We start from the raw sequence: 26004 nt of genomic DNA, 5'->3' as shown, positions 1-26004 counted from the left end.
CCATAAAAGGCTGTGAAGCTTGGCTACCAAGTATATCCTAGAAGGGGGCTGATTTTTTGTTGGTATTAAAAGTATAAAGTAGTATTGAGAAAGTGGCTACATGGCATTGAGATAAAGGATTAACCATGATCTTGAATGACAGAGCAGGTTCAATGGGCTGAAAGGCCTATTCCTGTTCCTAGTTTTGATGACAATGCTGAAAATATCCACATCTGGAGGAAGGAAGGGAGTTTTGTTTGGTAGCTGATATAAAGTTGACATTTGAAGCTGGATTCAGATTCATTATTGCTGTGAACCCTTTTCTGGGGAACTCAGGCCTCACTCTATGATGTTGTTGTATATTGCTCCCCATACAATCAACAGGGCTACAAAATGGAGGGAGCTTTGGCCAGATAGTCAAGCCTGACATACATCACAGCTTGCCTTGCTCCAAATCAGTTGCTCTCTGGGTGATGAAGTTGTTCTTGTTACATTTATATTATTTGTGCAAACAAATCATAGATCAGATAGAAACTATTAGGCTTAAGTAATGGAGAGTTCTTTCTCTTAAGACAATCAGTCACACGTACAAAAGTAAGTATCAGGTTTTATGACGCTGTAGCCATTGCATTAAATTCCTGAAATAAAATTGGAGCCTCAGCTCTCAAGAGTTTGTATTTTTACTGCTATTTTCCATCAATCACATCTGCACTGCTGAAAAACACCGTAAGACATATATGCAGGCTGAATTCTTAAATATCGGAATCTCACTTTCTCACCCCCTGCAATTAACTGGCCATTTTAGCAGTTTTCCCACTTGCTAATACAATTGTTAACAGCATTTCATATACACAATGTCCATATTTTCACGCACTAACAACAACAGCTTTCATTGATATAGCACCTCCAATGTCTCAAACTTCACAGTAACATTCTCAAGCAGAATTGGACACTGACACGTGTGAACAGATGTTAGGGACCTTTGAATCTTGGACAAGGAAGCACAGGCAACCCCTGCTTTTTGAACATTCGCAGTTCACTTTTATGAAAGACCTTCATTAGCACCTGTTTTTGCGAATCCGAAAAAGATTTTTGCTTTTACGAAAAATAGCAACAGTTTTCCCATGTAAATCATGCACCTTCGCTTTGTGCCATTTTTGGCTTATGAAAGACTCCCTGTGAACGCTCTACTTTTGGATAACCTGTAATAGTTACAACCAGTGCTAGAGAGGCAAGGAATTTAGTGAGTGAATTTCATAGACTGTATTCTAAGCTGTTAATTACAACTCCCCATTGAGGTGGGAAAAGCAGTTTAGAAACTTCAAAGGTCAGAGGAGCACAGGAATCTCAGAATGTTTTCAACATTGTCCCCATCACAATGTGGCTGTGCGTGACCAGTTTTTTCACTGTGTGGCTCATATAATTTTTTTTTTGCGTAGCTATGCGTGAGTATTTTTAAAAATTCTTTCATCAAATGTGGGTGTTGATGGCAAGCCCAGCATTTCTTGCCCCCTCCTAATTGCAGCCTACGTGCTGTTGGTATTCTCACCAATGATGTTGGTGGAGGTGAGGGATTTCTAGGATTTTGATCCAGCGAGAGTGAAGGAATGGCACTTACAGATCCCAAGTCAGGAACTTGATCGTTTTCCCAACTGGCTGCCTCCCATGTCCTACCAGAGATTGCAGGTTTGGAGTGTGCTGTTCAAGGCTAGTGGCTGTAGAGCATCTTGTGCATAGTACTGCCTCCACTATGTATACCTGAAGGAGGAATGAAGTGGAGGTGCCCGCATTGGACTGTGTTAAAAGTCACACAACACCAGGTTAAAGTCCAACAGGTTTATTTGGAAGTGCAAGCTTTTGGAGCAGCTAACAATGATGCCAGTGTAGGACTGTTTTGACCAAGACAAGTAAACAGCATTCCATGACAACTCTGACTTCTGCCTTTTGAATGGTGGACAGGCTTTTGGAATTCATATTTAACTCAGAATTCCCAGTTTTTGACTTGTTCTTGAAGCCACCAAATTTATAAGGTTGGTCGAGCTCCGTTTCTGATTCCCAGATCAGGCAGGATAAAGTGATGGACACAATCACGGACACAACGCAGAAGAGAACAGCCTGTTTATTGGCACTCCACTTCCTCCATGATGCACAGTGTCAGCAGTGTGTACCAAGATGCACTGCAGCAAGTCACCCAAAGCGCCTTCCCGCCAGCACATTCTCAGCTTGTGATTTCTACTAGCTCGGAGGAAAAGGATAATAGAAACGTGGAAACACAATCACCTGCAAGTTTCCTCCGATTAATAAGGCACCCTGAATCGGAATTATATCATCAATTCTTCCCTGTTGTTGGGTCAAATCCTGGAATATGCATTAGTGCAGCACAACACCCCAAAAACTGCAGCAATTGAATACGGCAGCACACCACCTTGCCAAGGATTGGGCAATATTAGCCTGGACCATATTGCCTTCATCCTAAGTGGAGTGAAGCAAGTTCACTGAGGATTGGCATGTGTGATGCTGGGAACCTCAGGGGGTGGCTGAGATGGATCATCCACTCAGAAAAATTGCCCCTTCCTTTGTCTTTTCCTCTGATGTACTGCTGAGCTCCTTCATCATCGAGAACATTGGTGGAGTCTCCTCCTCCTGTGAGTTGTTGAGTTGTCCACCACCATTCGTCGGTGGAAATGGCGGAGTTTGGATCTGATCTGCTGACTATGGGGACTGCTTAACTGCTTCTGCTGTTTGCCAAGCAAGTAGTCTGAGTTAAAGATTGACACCTCGTTTTAAATATGCCTGGTGTAAGAGTTACATATGTTCTAACTGGAAACATAAACTGGAAAATGGCTTCTTGGATATTTTTTCAACTCTAAGGAAAGTTGGAACTGTATGATGTCCACTTAATGGTTACACAAGGGCATGTCACTTTGATGGAGAAGTTGCATTTAGTAAATTTGCGAAACTAGCTGGTGTGCTGCCTTTGGATTAAGAACAAAATCTGCCCAACAACAGCTTTTGGATTCGCTATAAGTTGTAGATCTGAGGGGGCAGTTGTATATACACTGGCAAAAGCCCTGCAAAAAAAGCTCAATTTCTCTCTTTGTCCTTCCTCAAGTGAAAGGTAACAGTAAAAGGCTCTTGAAAAAGCAAAGCACTAACTTGAGCGAGCAGCTTGGTCCAAATAACAGGCTGTAGAGTTGAGGATTAGTCAATAACAATGTGATATGATCACCAAAAATCTGACAGAAGCTCAATTCATTCCACCCCTTGTGGTTTGACCCACTCAATTTGTTCCTTTTTGCCTAATATTTCAATCCACAGTGTTCGTGCAAGACTGTCTGTCTTGTAAATTCTATTTGTGAATGATTGTGTGCATGTTTGGATTTCAAGGGATTGTCGTTTAAGTTTGCATGTTAATATTTAATAGTCCATTTTGCCACTTGTTAGAGGATATGTTTGTTGTAACAAATACATTTTTTGTTTATTTATATGAGTTTCTTTTAGATAGTGGTCACAGTCAGACAAAATTACCATCCTTATGATTAAATTGGTCATTTATTCATTTATGAGCACTTTTATATTACCAGTGCTTTGTTCCCAGTGCATTTTTCCCATCAGGCTCCTGAGACTGTTCCTCACATACCCTTTTGATTGAACTGCAGTTGAATCCTTGGTGTAATGGCAATAATACAATGGGCGATATGAGAGGCCATGAGGTGATAGACTATGGTTGAAATCTACTGCTATTGTTGACCCATACTGCCTGCAGATGCAGAGTTTTGAGCTGAGGTAAACGATCTCTTTAAAATCTATCATAGAATCCCTACAGTGTGGAAGCAGGCCACTTGGACCATTGAGCCCACATCAACCCTCAAAAGGGCATCCCACACCAGATCCACCCCAAACCTGTAACCCTGCATTGACCATGGCCAATTCACCAAACCTGCGCATCTTTGGGTTATGGCAGGCAGAGAACCCAGAGGAAACCTGCACAGATGATGGGCAAACTCCACACAGTCACCTGAGGGTGGAATTGAATGCAGGTTCCTGGCTCTATGAAGCAGCAGTGCTAACCACTGAGCCACCGGGCCAACTATTTAGAATAGCGGCAGCGCTTCACAGCTCAATGTTTCATTTAGTGGGAGGACTAGAAAAACGTCAGGGTTAATTCAGGGGCAAACTCTGTCACTGCCTGAATGCCACTGTGTCACCAACTCTGCTGGGTTCTTTCACGCCATGTCTAAGCCTGGTGATAAAGCATGAGCTGTCAGAATTACAAGCTATCCTGTGGGACATCAGTGCCAATTTTGGCACACGCCCCCACATGTTAGTGAGGAGCACTTGGCACACACACCCACATTAGTGAGTAGCACTTGGTAGGGTTAAGTGTACCAGTGCTGGTACCCATGTTGACGCCAGGTTTTCCATCCAGCTTCATCTCTTTTTGAGTTTTTTAAACTGATCTGGTGCAATTGGTCTGTTGCTCGGCCATTACAGACAGCAATTAAGGGTCAGACATGGAGAGAAAGATAGGGGTGGTCGGAATAGGGATCACTGGATGAATAAAAATATTGAGGATCTGATCAAGAAGGAGGCCTATGTTAGGTATAGACAAATGGGATCATGTGAATCACTTCAAGAGTGTAAGGGCATTCTTAAGATGGAAATTAGGAGGGCAAACTGGAGTGCAGGAGGTTGAGAAGTGACCTGATAGAAAGCTATAAAATAATGAGGGGTATAGATCGAGTTGGTGGTAGCTGTCTTTTCCCACAGATGAGGGATTTCAGGACTGGATGCACAGTTTTAAGGTGAGAGGAGAGAGATTTAAGAAAGACATGTGGCAATTTTTTTTTACCATGGAGGGTGGTTCACTTGTGGACTGAACTGCCTGAGAAAGTACTATATGCAGGTACAATTGCAATGTTTAAAAGATGCTTGGACAGATACATGAACTGAAAAGGTTTGGAGGGATATATGCCAAGAGGAGGCAGGTGGAGCTAGTTTAGTTTGAGATTATGTTCAGTGTGGACTGGTTAGACCGAAGGGTCTGTTTGCATGCTGTTGGACTCTAGATAAGGCATTAGCAAACCAGACAAGAGTTTTTCAACAATCAATGATATCAGGGTTAGCCATTGCTGATACTGACTTCAAATATGACTAACTCATGGGATGTGGGCATCGTTGCTTTGGCCATCATAATTCCCTATCTATCTCGAGAGGATGATGCTGAGCTGCTTTCTTGAACCTCTGTGGTACATTAACAGAATTTAAATTGCACCAGTGACTACACTGGGATTTGAACATCCACCCCCAGGGTGCTAGCCTTGGCCTGCAGGTTACTGGGCCAGAGATATTACCAGTCCTGCACTGTATCTAGGTCTTGAGGTAGGGACACTACCCACTGCACCACAAGAGTCTGCTACTGTAAACATTGTGACTGAGGATGCATAGGTTCATAGTAATGCAGAGATGTGGCTTTAGTCTTCTCACTATTTAGCTAATGAAAATGTCGAATTGTCCATGTAAGTTGAGGCAAAGTGACAAATCAGGTCAGTGCAGGGGTCAGGAGAGACATTGGTGATACAGAGGTGTCATTAAGGTCCATGCAATAAGACAACACTTAGAAGTGACTGCTTAGTGAAGAGTTTGTTGCCAACTCAGATATTCCTCTGTACTACAGGTAATCCCATTCCTGACCCCATTTAAATGCAACACAGAGCACAATGTGGACAATATAAAGCAGCCGTTCGTAAGTACAGGAAATGACCCTATGTCAAGATTTTTAACATTACATCCCTGCATGGGTTTGCATTCGTAAGTACAAGTCTTCTCAACATTCACAAACTGGCACCCCCTGTTTATATAAGCTGCCATTTGTCCAGTTCTCTCCTGCTTTTCTGTTCACTGACTCATGTTGGTCTTCTGAGTCGGCAGTCTGCAAGCACACAAGCAGAAAAGTCCCAGCTGTGAGAAGCGACTGCACAGATAACATGAAGCATTCTGCATGGCCACCAGAGATATCAGGACTGGGTTGAAGCACCGTTCACTGTAACCTCACAGTGGCTCTCTTTCTCTCTCTCTCTCTCTCTCTCTGCTTGTGAGAAGAATCGGAATAGGCAAGAAAATAATCATCATCCAAGGACATTTTAATCCTTTTCATTCTCCTCTTGCCTGTAGGTTCGTCCATGTCTTTAGACTTTTGACTTCCTTTATGATTGAGGTGACGTGATTTCAAATCGTTCCTCACGTGTACATGCTGCATCTGTAATTGTCAAAACAAAAGGATACCAGCACTACTGCACTCTGATTTTATGCAAACATACGATTTTAGTGCCAATATATCACAAACCCATGTTAACTGGCATTTTTTTTTAATTGTCACATTGCTGTTTGCAGAAGTTTGCTCTGAGCAAACTGGTTCCGATGTTTCATCTGTTACAGCAGTGACTGTCCTTCAAATGTAGTTCATTGGCTGTGAAGTGCTATGAGACACCTGGGAATCCTGAAAAGTGCTACACAAATGCAAAGTCTTTTTCCCTTCTATCTGCAGGAGAGGAGAGCTGGGGATGCTTTCTCTAACGGAGGGACCATAATGGTTCTCACAACTCAACTGGACTCACGACGTAAACATAGCGGCTACAAAAGCAGGTCAGAGGTTAGGAATACTACAGCGAGTAACATACCTCCTGACTCCCCAAAGTCTGTCCACCATCTGCAAGACACAATTCAGGAGTGTGATGGAATACTCCCCACTTGCCTGGATAGGTGCAGCCCCAAGTACACTCATGAAGCTTGACACCATCCAGGACAAAGATGTGCAGGTTAAGGTGAATAAGTCATGCTAAGATTGCCCTGTAGTGTCCAGGGCTGTGTAGGTTAGGTGTATTCGTCAGGGATAAATGTAGAGCAATAGGGAGTGGGTTACTCTTCGGAGGCTCGGTGTGAACTTGTTGGGCCGAATGGCCTGTTTCCACACTGTAGTGATTCCATGATTGGCACCACACCCTCCACCCCGACACTCAGTAGCAGCAGTGTGTACTATACACAAGATGCGCTGCAGAAATTCACCAAAGTTCCTCAGACCAAACCCTCGACCACTTGCATCAAGAAGGACAAGGGCAGCAGAGACATGGGAACACCACCCAAGTTCCCCTGCAAGTCACTCACCATCCTGAATGGAAATATATCACTGTCCCTTCACTGTTTGGGTGAAAATCCTGGAATTCCCTCCCTCTGTGCATTTGGATCCTCCTACAGCACATGGGCTGCTGTGATACAAGAAGGCAGCTCACCACCACCTTCTCAAGGGGCAGTTGGGATGGGAATAAATGCTGGGCCCAGCCAGCAACATCCACACTCCATGAACTAATAATAAAACGCTGTCTCCTGACCCTGACTGCGGCAACTCACAACCTGGGTTTTGCTGCCTCAGTAATCACCATGAGAACTATCATAGAATCCCTACAGCATGGAAACAGGCCATTTGATCCAGCAAGTCCACACACCGACCCTCCGGAGAATAACCCACTCCCTATCACTCTACATTTATCCCTGACAAACACACCTAACCTACACAGCCCTGGACACTACAGGGCATTTTTAACATGACTTATTCACCTTAACCTGCACATCTTTGGACTGTGGAGGAAACCAGAGGACCCAGAGGAAACCCATGCAGACATGAGGAGAACGTGCAAACGCCACGCGGACAGTCGCCCAAGGCTGGAATCGAACCTGGGTCCCTGGTGTTGGGAGGCAGCAGTGCTAACCACTTAGCCACCATGTTGCCCCCCCAGTAGTGTGGTGGGTGTTGAGCTGTCCACAAAGATGGCATCCTTGTAGTTAAGTCACCAGCCCTTGATAATGGGCTACAATCTTAAATGGATGGTAGCCCTGGAGGAGCACCTCAATTGAGTCAAAATCCTGGAATTCCGTCCCTCCATGCATTTGGATCCTCCTACAGCATGTGGGCTGCTGTGATACAAGATGGAGTAATAAGAGTATGGAATGCTTTGCCTGCAACGGTAGTAGAATCGCCAACTTTAAGTACATTTAAGTCGTCATTGGACAAGCATATGGACGTACATGGAATAGTGTAGTTTAGATGGACTTCAGATTGGTATGACAGGTCGGCGCAACATCGAGGGCCGAAGGGCCTGTACTGCGCTGTAATTTTCTATGTTCAATTGCCTGTTTAACTGATTGAAATAAGCAACCCTGAGTCCGACTGCCAGGCAGACTGGGTAGGAGGTGCTAACTGACCAACGTAAGCAAGGTAGGTAGCTCCGTGAGGTCAGCAAGTTCTTCTTTGGAACTGCTGAGTCCAGGGGGGAGTGGGAGCTCCTCATGTCATTGGCATCTGCCCCATGGATGCCTCAGATCACACTGTCTTTTACCATCTGCTGAGACTACTCCATCAGAGCTCTGACTTTAGCCCAATGCCACTCAGTCCTCAGTCCCACCCAAAATGGATTCAATCAACCCAGGTACATGAATGGGAGGGTCTGCAGATTTTTCTGCACCTTTGAAATCACCAGATTCCCCAGCCTTGCCAGAATCTGTGTGGAAAAGTGTGGCGCTGGAAAAGCACAGCAGGTCAGGCAGTGCCTGAGGAGCAGGAGAGTTGGCGTTTTGGGCATAAAAGGATTCTCCTCCTCCACGGATGCTGTGCTTTTCCAGCGCCACACTTTTCAATTCTGACTCTCCAGCATTAGCCGTCCTCATTTTCTTGTTGCCAGAATCTGTACCCATTACTGGGGCACCCCACCTCCACCCCGCAACTGGCAACTCGGCTTTCCTGTTAACAGAAAGAAAAAAGACTTTTCATTTGTGTTGTACTTATCATGACCACCTGCTGCCTCAAGGCATTTTTCAGTCAACGGACTTCATTTGGAGAACAGTAGTGGATGTAACCCCAGTACCAGTTTGCCCACAGCAAGACCTTGCAAACAGCAATGTGATATTGAGGAGATGATCTATTTTTGTGCTGCAGATTGTATGGCAGAATTCCCTCGCTCTTAATCACATGGAATCTTTCAGATCCACTCAAACAAGTGGAAAGGAACCTCATCCAACAGTCACCCTGTCAGTATTGTGCTACAATGTCAATTGTGATCTTTGAGCTCAATTCTTGTGGTGGGCCATGAATGTTGCAGCGTACAGGCAAAAGTACCAGCAACTGAATCACAGCTAACACCAAGGCCTCAACACGTACCATGGCCCGGTGAGATCCTAATTTATTCGCTTAAGCAAGAGATACAACCAGTGCACTGAAGGCTCCAGGCATGAGAAACTTAAATTCTGTGGGCAGATCGAAGAAGGTGGGACTGCTTTCCTTCGAGAGAAGGCTCAGGGAGTTGTTAGAAGTTTTCAGGATAATGGGGGGGCTGGAGAGTCGATAGGGAAATGCTACTCCCCTTCACAAAAAGGTCAAGAATGAGAGGGCACAGATATAGGGTAACCTACAGAAGAAGCAAAAACAATGGAAGTAACCTTTTTATGAAAATGGCAGGTAGTTAGGTTCTGAAACTGTGGAGGCAGGTTCAATCAAGGCATTCAAGAATACATTAGATGATCATTTAAACAGAAATAATGTTTAGGGTTATTGGAAAAGACAAGGGAGGGTGGTACTGAGTTATAATGCCCATTCAGAGAACCAAAGCAGACATGATGGGCTGAATGGCCTCCTTTCGCACAGTGACAATTCTGTAATGTGGTGCTAAAATATAAAGCTCACCCTATTTTTCTACTCAACCTGTCCAGAGATGTTAGTGCAGGTGGGCCTCTCAGTGGAGGGGCAGGGACACTACCACCGTGTCACAGGAGGGACCTTTCAGTCTACTTGGTTACGCTGTTTAAAACAACTGAATAGTTGCTGTGTTGATATAGTAGAGGGGAATTTTTGACGATTTTGTTAAGTGCCCATTTGGTAATCTGACACCAGTTGTTTCAGATCTTAATTTTCAGCAGAAAGGCTTCAGCTGGTATTTCAGTCTGGCAGGGGTTACTGACTGAAGTGGATGCTAAACTGTACAGCAAGATGTGATGAGGTATGTGTACTGTGGGCAAGACAGCGGTATGCTACAATAATTCTCAGTACCTTGTGGGTAATATAACAGAACCAAACACACAGGGGCAGACATTTGCTTTCATAGCAGCATTATTTGAGTCCAAACACATCAGTCACGTCTCATCCAGCCAGACAGACATTCAGTTTCATTAACTTCTCAATATTAGCTTTTGTATAACAGGCGGCTGATGTGATAATGTTCGTTTAGAGCTATGATTTTCTAACCCATGGTACTAGGCTGTCTCAATGAGTAACAGGAAAGTTAACAAGAGCTGATAGCCAGAAGGGTAAGAGTTGCATTAAGGCACTTTCATGCCTCGATCAGCTTTTAATAACCAGTTCGCTATGGATTCAATTTGATTAATAATATATTTGATCGGCAGATCATTTCTCGTTATCGTTCAACCATGTAAAATTCCATCAAAGTGCCATTTTAATTCCAGACTAATGACCATTCAGTTAGTAACCCCTCAACCTAAATGATTAAAGGTAAATATTTCATATAATGGCAAGCCGGTGAGGCCTTCTAAAGAACAGAATGCTTTATATTTCTTTGAAATCATGGAGAGGCTGGCAAAGCCAGAATAGAACAATGCCTTTCTTGACCTTTAAGAATGAACTATTGGCTTTCAGTTGTCTTACAATATACAGTAGAGACTGCTGATAAAATTAGCAGATTCTGAGCAGAGTAATCAAACCTGCAACAGCAGGGTAAATCAAGTATAACAGATAATTTCTGTTGTCAATTCAAGCTTCAATCTGGTCTCCTTATTACAGAAAAATATATAAATACCTAAGAGGCTGTTCGAAGATATATCATTTGATGCTTACATGGGACAAAGGGTTTTTCTTTTTAAGAAAGAGTGAACGGATTGGGCCTTAGATCCTGATAAAACATGACTGGATGGATTTTCAGGTGATGTTTTCTTTCATAGGAGAGGGGGGACATTGTTTGCTTGCTTTTGAAATGGAGGAGAATCTCTCTCTCTCTCTCAGAGGGATGTCAGTCTGTGCAATTCTCTTTGCCAGAAGACAGCGGTAACTGGATCTCTGAATTTATTCAAGGCTGGATGAAGTACGTTTCTGATGGACCTCAGGGAGTCAAGGATTATGGGACGGTGGGGGCGGAGGGGTAGAGGACAGACAGGAGACTGGATGATCAGATCAGCCATATTACTCAATTGCAGAACACGCCTGATGAACTGAATATCCGACTTTCTCCTCAGTCCTACGTTCTTCAAAGGGTAATATTCTTCTCTCCGAGTTAGAAATCTGGGCTAACACCATCAGAAGTATTGACTGTTGGATGAGCTGGGGGTCGAGAATGTGATGCTGGAAAAGCACAGCAGGTCAGGCAGCATCCGAGAGACAGGAGAATCGACATTTTGGGCACAAGCCCTTCATTCCTGATGAAGAGCTTATGCCCGAAATGTCGATTCTCCTGTCCCTCGGATGCTGCCTGACCTGCTGTGCTTTTCCAGCATCACACTCTCAATTCTGATTTCCAGCATCTGCAGTCCTCTCTTTCTCCTTTTAGATGAGGTGTTACATAAAGAGACCATCTAGCCTATAAAAAGATCCCATGATATTATTCAAAGAAAACCAGGGGTGTTCTGTCCAATTTCCTGATCAATATTTATCTAAAAAGATCACCACAGAAAATATCAAAATGTCTTGATAATTGTGGGAGCTTCCTATTTAAATACACATTGCCTCATATTGTTCGGACACTGACTACACTCTGAACATACATTATTAGCTTCCAAGTGCTTTGGGGTCTCCTGAAGGCGTGCAATATTTCCCACAGTGTTACCTTAGTGAAGAGGGTGCAAAGTTGCTTAAAATGTGTTAGTTCCTCACCTAAAACAGACAAGGAAACTGGAATGTACATATGTAATTTTCAGAGCTTCAAACCTTAATTATCTTTCTGTAGTGCGAAGCTGACAAGCAATTAAAGCACAATGACGTATAATTTCCTTTTGGGTCACATTTATCACAAACCCACTGCTCACATTATTACATCCACAGGCAACGTCATGGGATAGGCTACAGTCAAGCTCTGTGCATGATATGGTCAATATACCATAGTCACACAGATAGTCACACTCCCTGAGGTCCATCAGAAACGTATCTCATCCAGCCTTGAATAAATTCAGAGATCCAGTTACCGCTGTCTTCTGGTAAAGAGAATTGCACAGACTGACATCCCTCTGAGAGAGAGAGAGAGATTCTCCTCCATTTCAAAAGCAAGCAAACAATGTCGCCCCCTCTCCTATGAAAGAAAACATCACCTGAAAATCCATCCAGTCATGCTTTATTCTGTAAGGAAATATTTCAGTGGTGAGTCCTTTGATGGTACCTTCCAAACACACAAGGACTTTCACCTAAAAGCACACAGGCAGCAGATACCGCCACGTGATGTTTCCCTTCGTAGGAGATGCTGTAACAAGGGGCATGTTTCTCTCCAAGCCAATCACCATTGTGACTTGCAACTAAGTCACCATTCCGTCACGGTTGCTGGGTCAAAATCCTGGAACTTTCTTTTAATAGCAACGTTGATGCATCTCTTCAACACAGAGTCATAGAGATGTACAGCAGCCATCTTCCATCTGTTTTAGATTTAGGTCTAAATTGAGAAGGACCTTCTTCACCCAGAGGGTGGTAAATCTGTGGAATTCCCTGCCCAGTGAAGCGGTTGAGGCTGCTTCAGTAAATGCTTTTAAAGCTAAGGCAGATTTTTTTTTGAGCAGTAAAGGAATTAAGGGATATGGTGAGAGCATGGATAGGTGGAGCTGAGACCACAAAAAGGTAAAAACACGCCCGAAACGTTGATTTCGAAGCTCCTTGGATGCTGCCTGAACTGTTGTGCTCTTCCAGCACCACTAATCCTGAGACCACAAAAAGATCAGCAATGATCAGGCTCAAAAATCTAGATGGCCTACTCCTGGTTCTTATTATGTCCAACTCGTCCATGCTGGCCAGATATCCTAAGTTAATCTGGTCCCATTTTCCAGCACTTGGCCCATATCCCTCTAAACTCTTCCTGTTTTATATACCCATCCAGCTGCCTTTTAAATGCTGTCATTGTACCAGCCTCCACCACTTCCTCTGGCAGCTTACTCCATACCTCTACACTACCCTCTGCATGAAAAGGTTGCCCCTCAGGTTGGTCCCTTTTAAATATTTCCCCTCACACCTTAAACCTATGTCCTCTAATTCTGGACTACCCCACCGTGGGAAAAAGACCTTGGTTGTTCACCCTATCTGTGCCCTTCATGATTTTATGAACCTCTCTAAGGTCACCTTTCAGCCTCCGACACACCAGGGCAAATAGCCCCAGCCTATTCAACCTCTCTCTCAAACATTCCAACCCTGGCAACATCCTTGTACATCTTTTCTGAACCCTTTCAAGCTTCACAACATCTTTCCTATAGTATGGAGACCAGAATTGAAAACCGTATTCCAAAAGTGGCCTAATGAATGTCCTGAATAGCCAAAACATGACATCCCAACTCTTATGATTGTTTTGGCTTAAGAAAGTAGCTCACGCCACTTTCTCAAGGGCGAATAGAGATGGGTAATAAATATTGGTCCAATCAATGATGCCCATATTGCTTCAGGAAATGTGTGCTCGAGCATTACCAAATCAACTGTTGAAATTCCTATTTATATTCTTGTCAACTCTTCAAAAAATTTGATACTAATTCATGGCATAGATTTCATTGAGAGCATTTTGAGCCCAATACAATCATGAGTCTGAATTTCCAAACCATTAGATTAAAAAATAAATCATTTTTTTGCCAGAATTCTTAAAGGTATGTGGCATTAGTATTCGGGCATTAAGTTGCTTCAAAAGGGCTTAATATAGGAATGGATATTATAATTAGAAATTACTCACCTGCATAAACACATGTTTATTCAGTTGAATGGGTCTTTGGCTATGTTAAACACAATGCAAAACATAAGGTAATTACTTAATGTTTAATAACAGGCACTGTAGGTTTATCACAGTGATGTGTGCTGTATTAATTTTAAACATAAACCAGAATTAGGAAAAAAAATGAAATATGTCATTAGAATGGTTTTTAGTTCTCATCTGTAAATCTTTAGCCTGTGCTCAAATAGATAGTTGATTGGTCTGCAATTTAACAATATGTTAATCTGTGTCATTGGTAAGAGCATTGCCTTCTGATTAACCAGTGATAACAAAGTGCTTTCCACACATCAGAGATCTGGATGATGAAATGAGTCAGAACAAATTAAATTCACCTAAATCATTCCAGAAGGCATCTACTGAGCCAGTGCATGAGTTCAACTGGCCTCAACTTCCAGCTTGAGAATGTTTTGCCACATAATTTATAGAGAAAGCAAGCTGTTAAAAGTGTACCTCAATGAAAGGCAGAATCCAACATTATATTTCTGTACAGCCAATGAGATTGAAGGATTGAAAAAGGAAGAATTGGAGAAAGAGATAAATTGTGTATAGTTAGGAAATAAAAAGAGGGAATTAAGAGTTAAGACAAGGAACAAAAGGCAGGAAGGAAAATAAATAATTACATTTCTTTGTATTTTAAATCCTGCAGAGGAATTTATTTGAGGCTTAAATTGGGCATCAGAGATTGATTAGCATTTCCGTAACAATTATTGCTTTATCAAAAGGGTATTTAAACCGTTCCGTTATGAGTGCTAAAACTTTCTGCAGAAAGTTTCATGGTCAATTAATATGGAAATTCAGCAAAATTCTAATACATAATGAGGATATTGAGGGCAGGATGCCATTAATGAAAAGGAAATCGTTGAGTGGCATAAATCGGATGACAGGTTCTGGAGATTTATAACTCACAGCATTTCTTCTAACCTCCTGAACCTGTTGGACAATTTGCACATTAAATGAAGTATGCATCGTTATGCATATTTTTCCAAGAAGCTGTGGGTATATTGTCTGGCAGCAAACACCATGGAGTCATAGAGATGTACAGCACGGAAACAGACTCTTCAGTCCAACCCGTCCACGCCGTCCAGATATCCCAACCCAATCTAGTCCCACCTGCCAGCACCCGGCCCATATCCCTCCAAACCCTTCCTATTCATATACCCATCCAAATGCCGCTTAAATGTTGCAATTGTACCAGCCTCCACCACTTCCTCTGGCAGCTCATTCCATACATGTACCACCCTCTGCGTGAAAAGGTTGCCCCTTAGGTCTCTTTTATATCTTTCCCCTCTCACTCTAAACCTATGCCCTCTAGTTCTGGACTCCCTGACCCCAGGGAAAAGACTTTGCCTATTTACCCTATCCATGCCCCTCAATTTTGTAAACCTCTATACGGTCACCCCTCAGCCTCCGACGCTCCAGGGAAAACAGCCGCAGCCTGTTCAGCCTCTCCCTATAGCTCAAAATCCTCCAACCCTGGCAACATCCTTGTAAATCTTTTCTGAACCCTTTCAAGTTTCACAACATCCTTCCAATGGGAAGGAGACCAGAATTGCATGCAATATTCCAACAGTGGCCTAACCAATGTCCTGTACAGCTGCAACATGACCTCCCAACTCCTGTACTCAATACTCTGACCAATAAAAGAAAGCACACCAAATGCCTTCTTCACTATCCTATCTACCTGCGACTCCACTTTCAAGGAGCTATGAACCTGCACTCCAAGGTCTCTTTGCTCAGCAACACTCCCTCGGACCTTAAGGCTGATGATCTAACCTCCAGATGGATCGACCTATGTCATAATCGTGGGCCCCACACTCACTCCCTAAACAGTCTCTCTAAATTTTAAGATCACCAGTAAGATCACAGGAACAGAGGTAGGCCTGTCTTCCCATTAAACCTGCTCCGCCATTCAATGACATAGTGGTTGATTTGATAATCCTCAACTCCACATTACTGCTTTTTCCACAAAACCCATGACTCCACTGCTGCTTAAAAATGTCTGATAGGGTCTGAAGAAGACTTGTAAAGTACTTCTTAAATTTTAAATCCAGTAAAGTATAAACCCAGTACTATGTTCCCATGCAGTTCAACAAAGCATATACCGGGAACTTCATGTAATATTTTAAAAATTACATACCTGCAGGTGACTTGTTCCCCGGTACTTTACAGGAGCCAATGTAACATGATTTATATCCAGGCATCAATTGGAAATCAGTAAGAAAATGAATCAATAGTGCTATTAATTTTCATCCACTGAGTAAAGTTATTGTGAATCACTGTTGCTGAACCAGTTCAGAATTAGGATTGCTGATGATTTTGATGCACATTAATGACATGGATGTGAAGTTATGAGGCACAATGATTACATATGCACAAGTTACAAAACCTGTTGGGTGCAATAAACAGTAAGAAAGATGGTAATACACTTGAAGAGGACATTGACAGGATGCTGCAATAAGAATCCACTGCAATGGTGGTTCAAAATTAGCTCAGAAACCTGCGAAGCCATTTTGTTCAGAAAAATGAGGGGGCTAACCCATGCTGAATGATACAAAGTTAACAGGGGTGCAAGAACCCTTTGGGAGTTGGTGCTCAAATCTGTGAAGGGGCCTAAGCCGCTATTCATAGACTCCCTACAGTGTGGAAACAGGCCCTCATCCAATCCTCTGAACAGCATCTCACCCACAGCCACCTCCCTATCCTATCTCTGCACCTCCAATGGCTAACCCACCTATCTTTGGGTGGTGGGAGGAAGCCAGAGCACCCAGAGGGGAACACACACAGACACAGGGAGAATATGCAAACTCCACACAGACAGTCACCCGAGGGTGGAATCAAACCCAAGTCCCTCGTGCTGTGAGGCAGCGGTGCTAATCACTGAGCCACCATACCACCCTCTCTCTACATCGTATCAAGTTAGAATTCTTTCTGATTGGTGCCTGGATATAAATCATGTTACATTGGCTCCTGTAAAGTACTGGAGAACAAGTCACCTGCAGGTATGTAATTTTAAAAATATTATATTCAGTTCCCGGTATATGCTTTGTTGAACTGCATGGGAATATAATATTGGGTTCCTACTTTCCTGGATTTAAAGTTTACTAAGTACTTTAAAAGTGTTCTTCAGTCCCTATCAGACAGCCTGAGATAACAGACTTTTAAGCAGTAACATCAAGTTAGACACTACTATCACACTATTATGTATGTCTAAGGCAATACTCCAGTGTTTGGATTGCTTCAAATTTCCTTATTTCAAAATGGACCATGCTTCTAGTTAAATAAATGAAAGCTATTAGCAGGCAGATCAAGGGCGATTCTGGTTTTCTCACCCTATGGTTAATCAGAGTATGGAAAGTGTATCCAAGATCACACTGTGTGATAGGGTCTGAAGAAGACTTGTAAAGTACTTCCTAAACTTTAAATCCAGTAAAGTATAAACCCAATACTATGTTCCCATGCAGTTCAACAAAGCATATACCGGGAACTTCATGTAGTATTTTTTAAAATTACATACCTGCAGGTGACTTGTTCCCCGGTACTTTACAGGAGCCAATGTAACATGATTTATATCCAGGCATCAATTGGAAATCAATAAGAAAATGAATCAATAGTGCTATTAATTTTCATCCACTGAGTAAAGTTATTGTGAATCACTGTTGCTGAACCAGTTCAGAATTAGGATTGCTGATGATTTTGACACGCACTAATGACACGGATGTGAAGTTATGGGGCACAACGGGAAATACATGGGGTGGCACGGTGGCACAGTGGTTAGCACTGCTGCCTCACAGCGCCAGGGACCTGGGTTCAATTCCAGCGACTGCCTGTGTGGAATTTACACATTCTCCCCGTGCCTGTGTGGGTTTCCTCTGGGTGCTCCAATGATGTGCAGGTTAGGTGAATCGGCCATGCTAAATTGCCCACAGAGTTAGGTGTGTTAGTCAGGGGTAAATATGGGTGTGGGTGGGTTTTTCTTCAGAGGGTCGGTGTGGACTGGTTGGGCCAAAGGGCCTGTTTCCACCATGTAGGGAATCTAATCTAATCTAAAAAAAATCTAATCAGGTTTAGACTGACAAATAAAGCTTTAAATTCTATGTACTTGCTGGTATCCCTTTGTCGCTGCACTATATTTCATGACAGCTGGCTATAGGCAGCCCAGAGCAAGAATTTTATATAGAAACCCCACCTCAATGGTGTCACAGTGACATAAACTGGGCCAGCTGCCACACTGCCTGCAGAGTAAACTTGATTTTTGTAAATTGTCCACAAAATATTCCCCAATCAGCAGTTTTAAAAATCATAAAACACAGAGCAAGCAAGTGATGAGAGATATCAATAAGTGTACAGATGCCATGTAAATGCAGATCTGAATGAAACTCAAATTGAATTACATCCCATCTTTAAGAATGACTCGGCATTTTGTCAGATTCTTACGGAACAGTATACCTTACATCCGAAATACTTGCATATCTGATCACTGGCAGCATCTTATATTCTAAGATATTCAACTCAAGGTAATCCGAATACACAATCAGAAGGTTTCAGATTGCATAGGATATTAGTGTATACCCATTGGCCACAGCGGAAACCTTACTGAAGGAGAAATTCACCAACTTTACACTCAATGTTGCAAACCTCTAGCACTTTGTTCCAACATTAGCTGTTGGTATTATGCAAATCCTTTCATTGATAGATGCTCTAATTAATTTATAGTCAGCCATTATTTTCCATAATTAACTTCCCATTCTCTCATAACTGACAACACCGATTCTATTGTTTCGTTTGTTGATGCCTAAAAGATGTTGCTGAAGCTTTTTGTCTTTCACTCACTAATACAAACACAGGGACGCTTAATATATTTTCTTTCAATGAGTTAATTGCTGCTAAATCACACTGACATCTGTGCATTCAAAATATATATTTTTGAAACTCACCTGTCACACAGGCCATTTCTTTTCCACTCATTTAGCACAAAATATTATATCTTCCTGGTTTCTAAAAATATATAAATGTATACAACACAAATTGTGCTGATCAGACATTCTGGTATTAAAGAGATAGTTCTGATCATTATTCTCCCAACAGTATAATATTGTACATATCGGTGTCCATAAAAAATACATTGCCATGTCTGGCAGCATCTGTGGACAGAAAGCAGAGTCATCGTTTCAGGTAGTGGCCCTTCTTCAGAACTAATTGTAGCTAAGAGTTGGTTTATAAGCTTTTCCCAATTACAATCAGTTCTGAAGAAACACTGACTCTGCTCTCTCTCTCTCTGTCCTCAGATACTGTCAGGTCTTCTGAGTTCTCCAGTCATTTCTGTTCCTGTTTCAGATTTCTAGCATCTGCAATTCTTTTGTTTTTTAACTCCAGAAGTCATACTTTAGAGTCACAAAGCTGTACAGCACAAAAAAAACAGACCCTTCAGTCTAACTCGTCTATGCTGACCAGATAGCCTAAATTAATCTAGTTCCATTTACCAACATTTGGCCCATATTCCTTTAAACCCTTCCCTGTCATGTAACCATCCAGATGCCTTGTACCAGCCTCAGCTACCTCCTCTGGCAGCTCATTCCACACATGCACTCTGTTTGACAATGTTGTCCTTAGATCACTTTTAAATCTTTCCCCTCTCATCTTAAACCTATGCCCTCTAGCTTTGGACTCCTCGACCCTGGGGAAAAGACATTGGCTATTCATCGTATTCACGCCCCTCCATGTTACTATAAACCTCTATAAGGTTACTGCTCAGCCTCCGACACTCCAGCCTCTCCTTATAGCTCAAACTCTCCGAGCCCCCCCAAATCTTTTTACATCCCTGCAAATCTTTCAGAGCCCCCTCAAGTTTCACAACATCTTTTCTGTAGAGGAAGAGGAGAACTGAATGCAGTATTCCAAACGTAGGCTAGTCAATGTCCTGCACAGTCACAACACAGCCTTCCAACTCCCATATACAATGCACTGACCAATAAAAGAAAGCATACCAAATGCCTTCTTCACTATCCTGTGACTCCAACTTCAAGGAACCATGAATCCAATTTAGTGTAAATACATGTAATTGACACTAATCTAACAAAAAGATACATATCTCAGATGCTGGGTGATTATTATTTTCCAGCATCTATTCTTTCAGCTCTTATGTTAACCATCATTTGCTGTGTGACAATTTTTTCATGGTCAGCTGAGTTAGACATTACGTACAGTCTGCACTTTTTCTTTAAATTAACCTTGAAACTCAAGATATTTTAGATAAAGTAGACACTAATTTATTGCATCAAATGAGTCAATGTTCTGCATCAAACAAACCATACATATGACTTACAAATCAAACGTGTAAACTTTTTTTCCAAGCAGACTGCTTCACAGTGTCTTTCAAAGAAAGATCTTGTCGGAACAAAATGCTCTGTCTTGATTTAAAACACTGCTCTGTCCTTTGTCTGATTTCTAAAATGGTAACATTACAGACTGTACCCATTCAGGCAATCTCCAAACTAGACTTTGATAGCATTCGATGGGTTAAATCTCCTGCTGAAGATTATGGAAGCATTTTATGCATTTTTTTTTTAAAAAATCATAAAATTCAGATTTTTCAGTTCATTCAACTGATGGAATTGGCTTAAGGAACAGCACATAGGATTATATTTCCCCCATTCATTGTGGTTCCATCTAGTGTCACTTAATGTGGATGTTGGATCATCTGAAATGGGATAGTGGTTCAGCAAAAACACCTGCAAGGATGGCGAACAGGTATCAGCAGCTGGAACTCCTTTTTTTTAGAAAATAAAGAACGAACCAATTAAATTGGGACAGATTTAATTGCTTTAGAAATTAATATAGAATGGAGTGAAAACCATTATTAACTGTAGGACATTGCCAAGAAAGCAGAGCACAAAGACAGAAAGACTTGTTTGGAAGCACGCTCTATTTACAGGCACAGTACTCAGGCAAGATTAAATACTGCGAGTTAAGACAAAAATAAAAGCCTCCTACAATCTTGAGGGTACCAGGTAAAATAAAGCTAAAAAAAAGTAGATTCTTAAAGTGCATTTTTATGCAATTAGTCAATGGGTGCAAAATTTTGGAATCTACCTTTTCTGTAAAACAATTTTTTTTCTTAATATATTCTATTGAAAATCCCTGAGTCTCATGATGCCAATAGGTAGTCAAGCAGTATCCCATCTAGGGTTGGGTGGGGTGGGGGAGATGGGACAGAGGAATTGATGGCTACTTTGGCCCCTCTTTCTTTGAGTTCTGTTGTGTCTTAGAGGACCCATAGGACAGGAGCGTCTGAGTGCTTTTGTGGGACACGGTTTGTGTGCTGTTATTCCTCATGGTTACTTTCCTGGAGGAAGGGTTTCCTTTGGCTGGCACTGTGGACGGCGGGCCGTGATGATGGGGTTTGGAAGCGGATGGCGAGGACAATGCTTTGGGTGCCACACTGCCCGCCCCCTCGCGGATCTCACTGGGGCCTGCACCAGGGCTCGCTGCAGAGATTGCTGTTGCCTCCTCCTCGGGCTCCTCGTTCTCATCGTCATCGCAGCACAACGCGTGGTACAGAACTTTATCGCTGAATCGCACCCGCTCCCTGGTGCCAGAGGTCCTCAGGAGGGCCTTGTGACTAGGGGCACTGCTAATGGTGTCCTCGCTGGATGTGTCAGGGACACACCCCTCAGGCCCATTGGGGATCAATCCTCCGTTCATCATCCTGTAGTCCACCTCAGACGGGGTGTGGGGGAGCTCCTTGTCGTCACTGCCTGCCTCGGCCTTACTCGACTCTCCTGGAAGCTCCAAGAAGGAGCAGAACTCCCAGCTATCCGACAGGATGTCAGGAGTCAGGAACCCGAGCTGCCCGTAATCAGAAAAAGGCCCACATCTGTCGTGGTTTCTAGCTGTGTCACTGCTGGAGGTGCTACTCATTGTGGCAATTGTCCAGTCATCTGGCTCCATCTCAAAATCAAAATCAGATGTCAACTTGTCGATTTGTTTCACTACCTACAGTGGAGAGAGACAAGCAGCTCTGAAAATATTCAAGAAATCATACCTTAGGAATACTAATGATTTTAGGGGGAAGAAAATACTTACATGGATTGGACAGCATCAAATCTGTGCCAAAAATTAAACATCCCCACTGTTATAACAATCCCTCTCTGTCTCTCCCTCCATAAACCTGGCTGTGTTTCTCCCTATCACCCCTCTGTCTCTCCTTCTAATTTGGTCCTTATCTCCCTGTCTATTTTTCTCCCTGTCTATCTCCCCCTGTATATCACCCTCTATTTTTCTCCCCCTCTATTTGTCTTCCTCTCTATATCTCCCCCTCTATTTTTCTTCCTCTATTTTCTCCCTCTCTATCTCTCCCTCTATTTTTCTCCACCTCTATATCTCCCTCTGTTTCTCCCTCTCTATCTCTCCCTCTATTTTTCTCCCCATCTATATTTCTCCCTCTCTATCTTCCCTTTCTATTTGTCTCCAATTTTTCTCTCTATCTCCCCCTATATCTCTCTCCATTTGTCTCCCTCCCTATATCTCCCCCTCTATTTCTCTCTATATCTCCCCCCATATCTCCCTCGATTTTTCCCTATCTCCCCCTCTATTTTTGTCTTTCTCTCTCTCTCTATCTCCCCCTCTATTTTTCTCCCTCTCTATCATCCCCTCTATTTTTGTCTCCCTTTCTATCTCCCCCTCTATTTTCTCTCTATCTCCCCCTCTATATCTCCCTCTATTTTTCTCTCTATCTCCCCCTCTATATCTCCCTCTATCCCCCTCTATTTTTCTCCCTCTCTATCTCCCCCTATTTTTCTATCTCCCCCTCTATATCTCCCTCTATTTTTCTCTCTCTCTATCTCCCCCTGTATCTCTCCCTCTATTTTCCTCCCCTTCTTTGGCTCTCCCCACCACCGCCCTCCCCCCCCCCCCCCCCCCCCCAGCAATCTTAGTCACTAATGGCAACTGGCTCTTCACAAGAAGCTGTACAATATAGTAATCGTCAGGACTTCAACAAATAGATTTCAGTCAATCGGGATTAATTTAGGACCGGGGACATGTGGCAAATGCGTCCAGCATGATTAGGAAACTGGGGGGGGGGCAGAAATCCGCTTCCAGCCCGTGAATTTACTGAGACAGATCGTTGTAACAACAAACAATCGATTAAAGCAAAGGCAAGAGACTCGCTGCGAGACATACAGCAACAAAATAAAAGTAGCAATCACGAAGAGGTAGCAGATTGTCTCGTATTGCTAGAGCGAGGTGGTTTCAGATTAAATGTGCAATATTAGCCAAGACGTGGGGAGCAAGCGGCTCTGAAGGACAGATCGTAACTAGGACTGGTGTTTCTCTTCGAGACTTAGGTTGAAAATGTTTGGCCAATATTTGCAGGATGTTGTCAGAAGGTGCAACACTGGAGAGGTCTCCACAATTCAGACCATCTCTGCACAAAGCCTGCAGTGTCAAGGCAATTAGAGCTCAGCAACTTCACCCTCCCTGTCCTTCAGTAAGCAACAACACGAGGGGGACGGACAAAGTTTAAACTGTTAGAGGCGGGGGGGGGGGGGGGGGGTTTCTCTCGCCTTCCTCTGCAAATCTCAGCTCGGTCTACCCTCAAATCTTTATGGTGCACGTTTGCCATGTTAAAAAAATGCAACAAAAAATTAACAACAGCCTCTAAGAGAAAGCAAAGGATTAAAATAGATGCAAGGAAAGGGGGTGGGGGGCAAGGTTTTCTTGAATCCCAAACAGGGGGATGATCTGGGAGTTGGTCACAATAAATGTTTAAATTACATGGGACATATAAAATTAAAACTAACAACACCCTCTAGGAGAATGCAAAGGATTAAAATAGATGCAAGGAAAGTTGGGGGGGGGGGGGCACGATTTTCTTGAATAAGAAACAGGGGGACGGTATTGGAGTTGGTCACAATAAATGTTTAAATTGCAAGGCATATTTTAAAACTAAAAGCAGCCTGTGTGAGAATGCAAACGGTTAAAATAAGTGCAAGGGAGGGGAGGCAAATACAAAATTAAAACTAACAACAGCCTCCAGTAGAATGCAAAGGATTTAAATAGATGCGGGGGGGGGGGAGGATTCTCTTGAATACCAAACTGAGGACGGTCTGGATATTAGTCACAGTAAATGTTTAAATTGCACGGCTTCATTAAAATTAACAGCGGCCTCTGTGAGAATGCAAACGATTCAAAGAAATGCAAGGAAGGCGGGGGGGGGGAACGACTCTCTTGAGGAGTCGGTCTGGGAGTTGTTCAAAACAGAGGTGGGTGAGAATAAGGGGGTATGGGAATAAATCAGCCTCACCTCCTTCAGCTCCTTCGCCACTTCTTTGAGCTCCTGCAGAATAACTTCGAGCTGGTCGATGACCATTTTCATGCGGTTCCGGATCACCTCCTTGACTGGGGTCTGCGCTGCTGCTGCCTTGTCACTGTTGTGCCTGGGAGAGATCTCTCTGGTTGACATTATTCAGAGAGCTAGCAAGAGGCGGCCCTCGCCACCCATGCTCCTGGCCGCTTCCCTGGTAGACCCTGCGTGGAACTGGCTGACACAGGGGAACAGGATCCACCATCTTCACACTAACACCAGGAGCAAAACCTTGCCCAGGGATCGATCTCTCTCTCTCTCTCTCTGGCTTTTGTTTTTTCACATGGCACAGCCTGGATGGTGGTGGTTGGATTGTGGGTTGGGAGTAGATTGTTTAGGAGAGAGGCAAAGGGTGGAGAGTCACAAGTTTGCACCAATCTTGTTCCCTTTCTCTGCAGTCACCCGAAGAGAACGGTCTTTATCTCCACACAGATGCACGCAGACTCTGCTGAATTTCTTCAGCGCCTCTCCTGTGCTTTCTGTAACGTTTCAGGTTTCCAGCATCCGCAGTTCTGTGTGGATATTTACTTTCTCTCTTGTCTCTGTTTATTTAAAAGGTGGCTCTGCTATTTAAAAGCTTGAAACTCGCTGTTCACCTGCAGGTCAGTCCTGAGAGACTCTGCTGTTCGCAATCAGTGCTGGGCAACTTCTCGAGGCTGGGGTCTGACATCCTGGCGTCTCTGTCTCTTGGCTGCCCTGAGACCAAGCAGAAAGCACAAACCCTTCCTTAATGTTAATCCTCCTCATATCCAGCCTCCCTACCACCTCCCTTTATCACCCCCAAGACTCATGTGGAGAGGGGAGGGCTTTTGGGGGGGGGGGGGAATACGCTCACCAAACAAGTATCAGAAATGTGCAAAGGTATGAAATACCAACTTTCCACCTGCAGACTGTAAGGTGGGGAAAGGAGGGGGCGAACTCACGCGGAATGCCAGCAGACAAGAGCAAACCGAATGAGCTAAGCCATCTGAAAGCAAGTCCTCCCCATCTCTCAATTCATGTTTATTTTTTTCTCTCTAAAGGGAGACATCAAGTTAATTGTCAAACATCTGCTTCTCCCAGCCAGAAGGATGAGCAGAGATGCTCATTTCTATTGGGGAGGGGTGTGCAATCGTTAGTAAATATTTGAATGCAATATTTAAAATGCACACACAGTACAAATCCCAGCAATCTGCAGTGATCTGCTCCTACATCTCTCTCCATCCCTACCTTTTTTAAAAAAAAATGCTTTATCTGAAGCGTGCTTACCTCAGTCCATCTTTTACCCAGCTCTTTGGAATTCCCGACCAGGAGCAGGAAAAACAGAGCTACTCATTGCGGATTTGGTGTGTTGCAGGCTGTCGCCAAGCACCTCAAAGAACGCCAGCGCTGTTCAACCGGCCTGGCTTCCCCGTTCCTCTCTGCGTCAGATTACTCACAGCAACCCGAGCTAATTCAGTCCGTTTGCAAGACACGACACTCCAGGAAGGAGAGAGAGAGAGAAAAAAAGCGACGCTTCCCCGTCGCCAAATTACGTTGCATTTGGAAAAATAAACTCCAATAATTTATATCTGCACCCAGTGCCTGCCTGACCCAGGACCGAACAGCAATATCGCGTGGACTGCTCTTAAAGGCAATCGCTCACATCGAGGAACTGACCAAATTAAACAACAAATATAC

General features: G+C 43.3%; 1 protein-coding gene across 1 annotated transcript; it reads right to left on the bottom strand.

Moving 5' to 3' along the window:
• Window positions 1-1843: 1843 nt before the first annotated feature.
• On the bottom strand, window positions 1844-25984 carry insyn1 (inhibitory synaptic factor 1). The gene is made up of 5 exons (XM_072553067.1): window positions 25594-25984; window positions 24286-25041; window positions 18917-21974; window positions 13944-13983; window positions 1844-6238 (listed from the first exon to the last, which is right to left on the bottom strand). The coding sequence occupies exons 2-3, from the start codon at window positions 24442-24444 to the stop codon at window positions 21207-21209; spliced, it is 927 nt and encodes a 308-aa protein (XP_072409168.1). The 5' UTR covers window positions 24445-25041; window positions 25594-25984; the 3' UTR covers window positions 1844-6238; window positions 13944-13983; window positions 18917-21206.
• Window positions 25985-26004: the final 20 nt, after the last annotated feature.

This window comes from Chiloscyllium punctatum, chromosome 33 (genome assembly GCF_047496795.1).
Source record: "Chiloscyllium punctatum isolate Juve2018m chromosome 33, sChiPun1.3, whole genome shotgun sequence".
In the NCBI taxonomy this organism is placed as follows: Eukaryota; Metazoa; Chordata; class Chondrichthyes; order Orectolobiformes; family Hemiscylliidae; genus Chiloscyllium; species Chiloscyllium punctatum.
The sequence above is the reverse complement of the archived record's forward strand: the minus strand, read 5'-3'. Positions and strand labels throughout refer to the sequence as shown.

Coding starts and splice junctions, on each gene's coding strand:
- insyn1 (XM_072553067.1), bottom strand. CDS start 24,444: ATGTCAACCAGAGAGATCTCTCCCAGGCACAACAGTGACAAGGCAGCA. Junction 21,975..24,285: donor TGGCGAAGGAGCTGAAGGAG/GTGAGGCTGATT, acceptor TCTCCACTGTAG/GTAGTGAAACAAATCGACAA.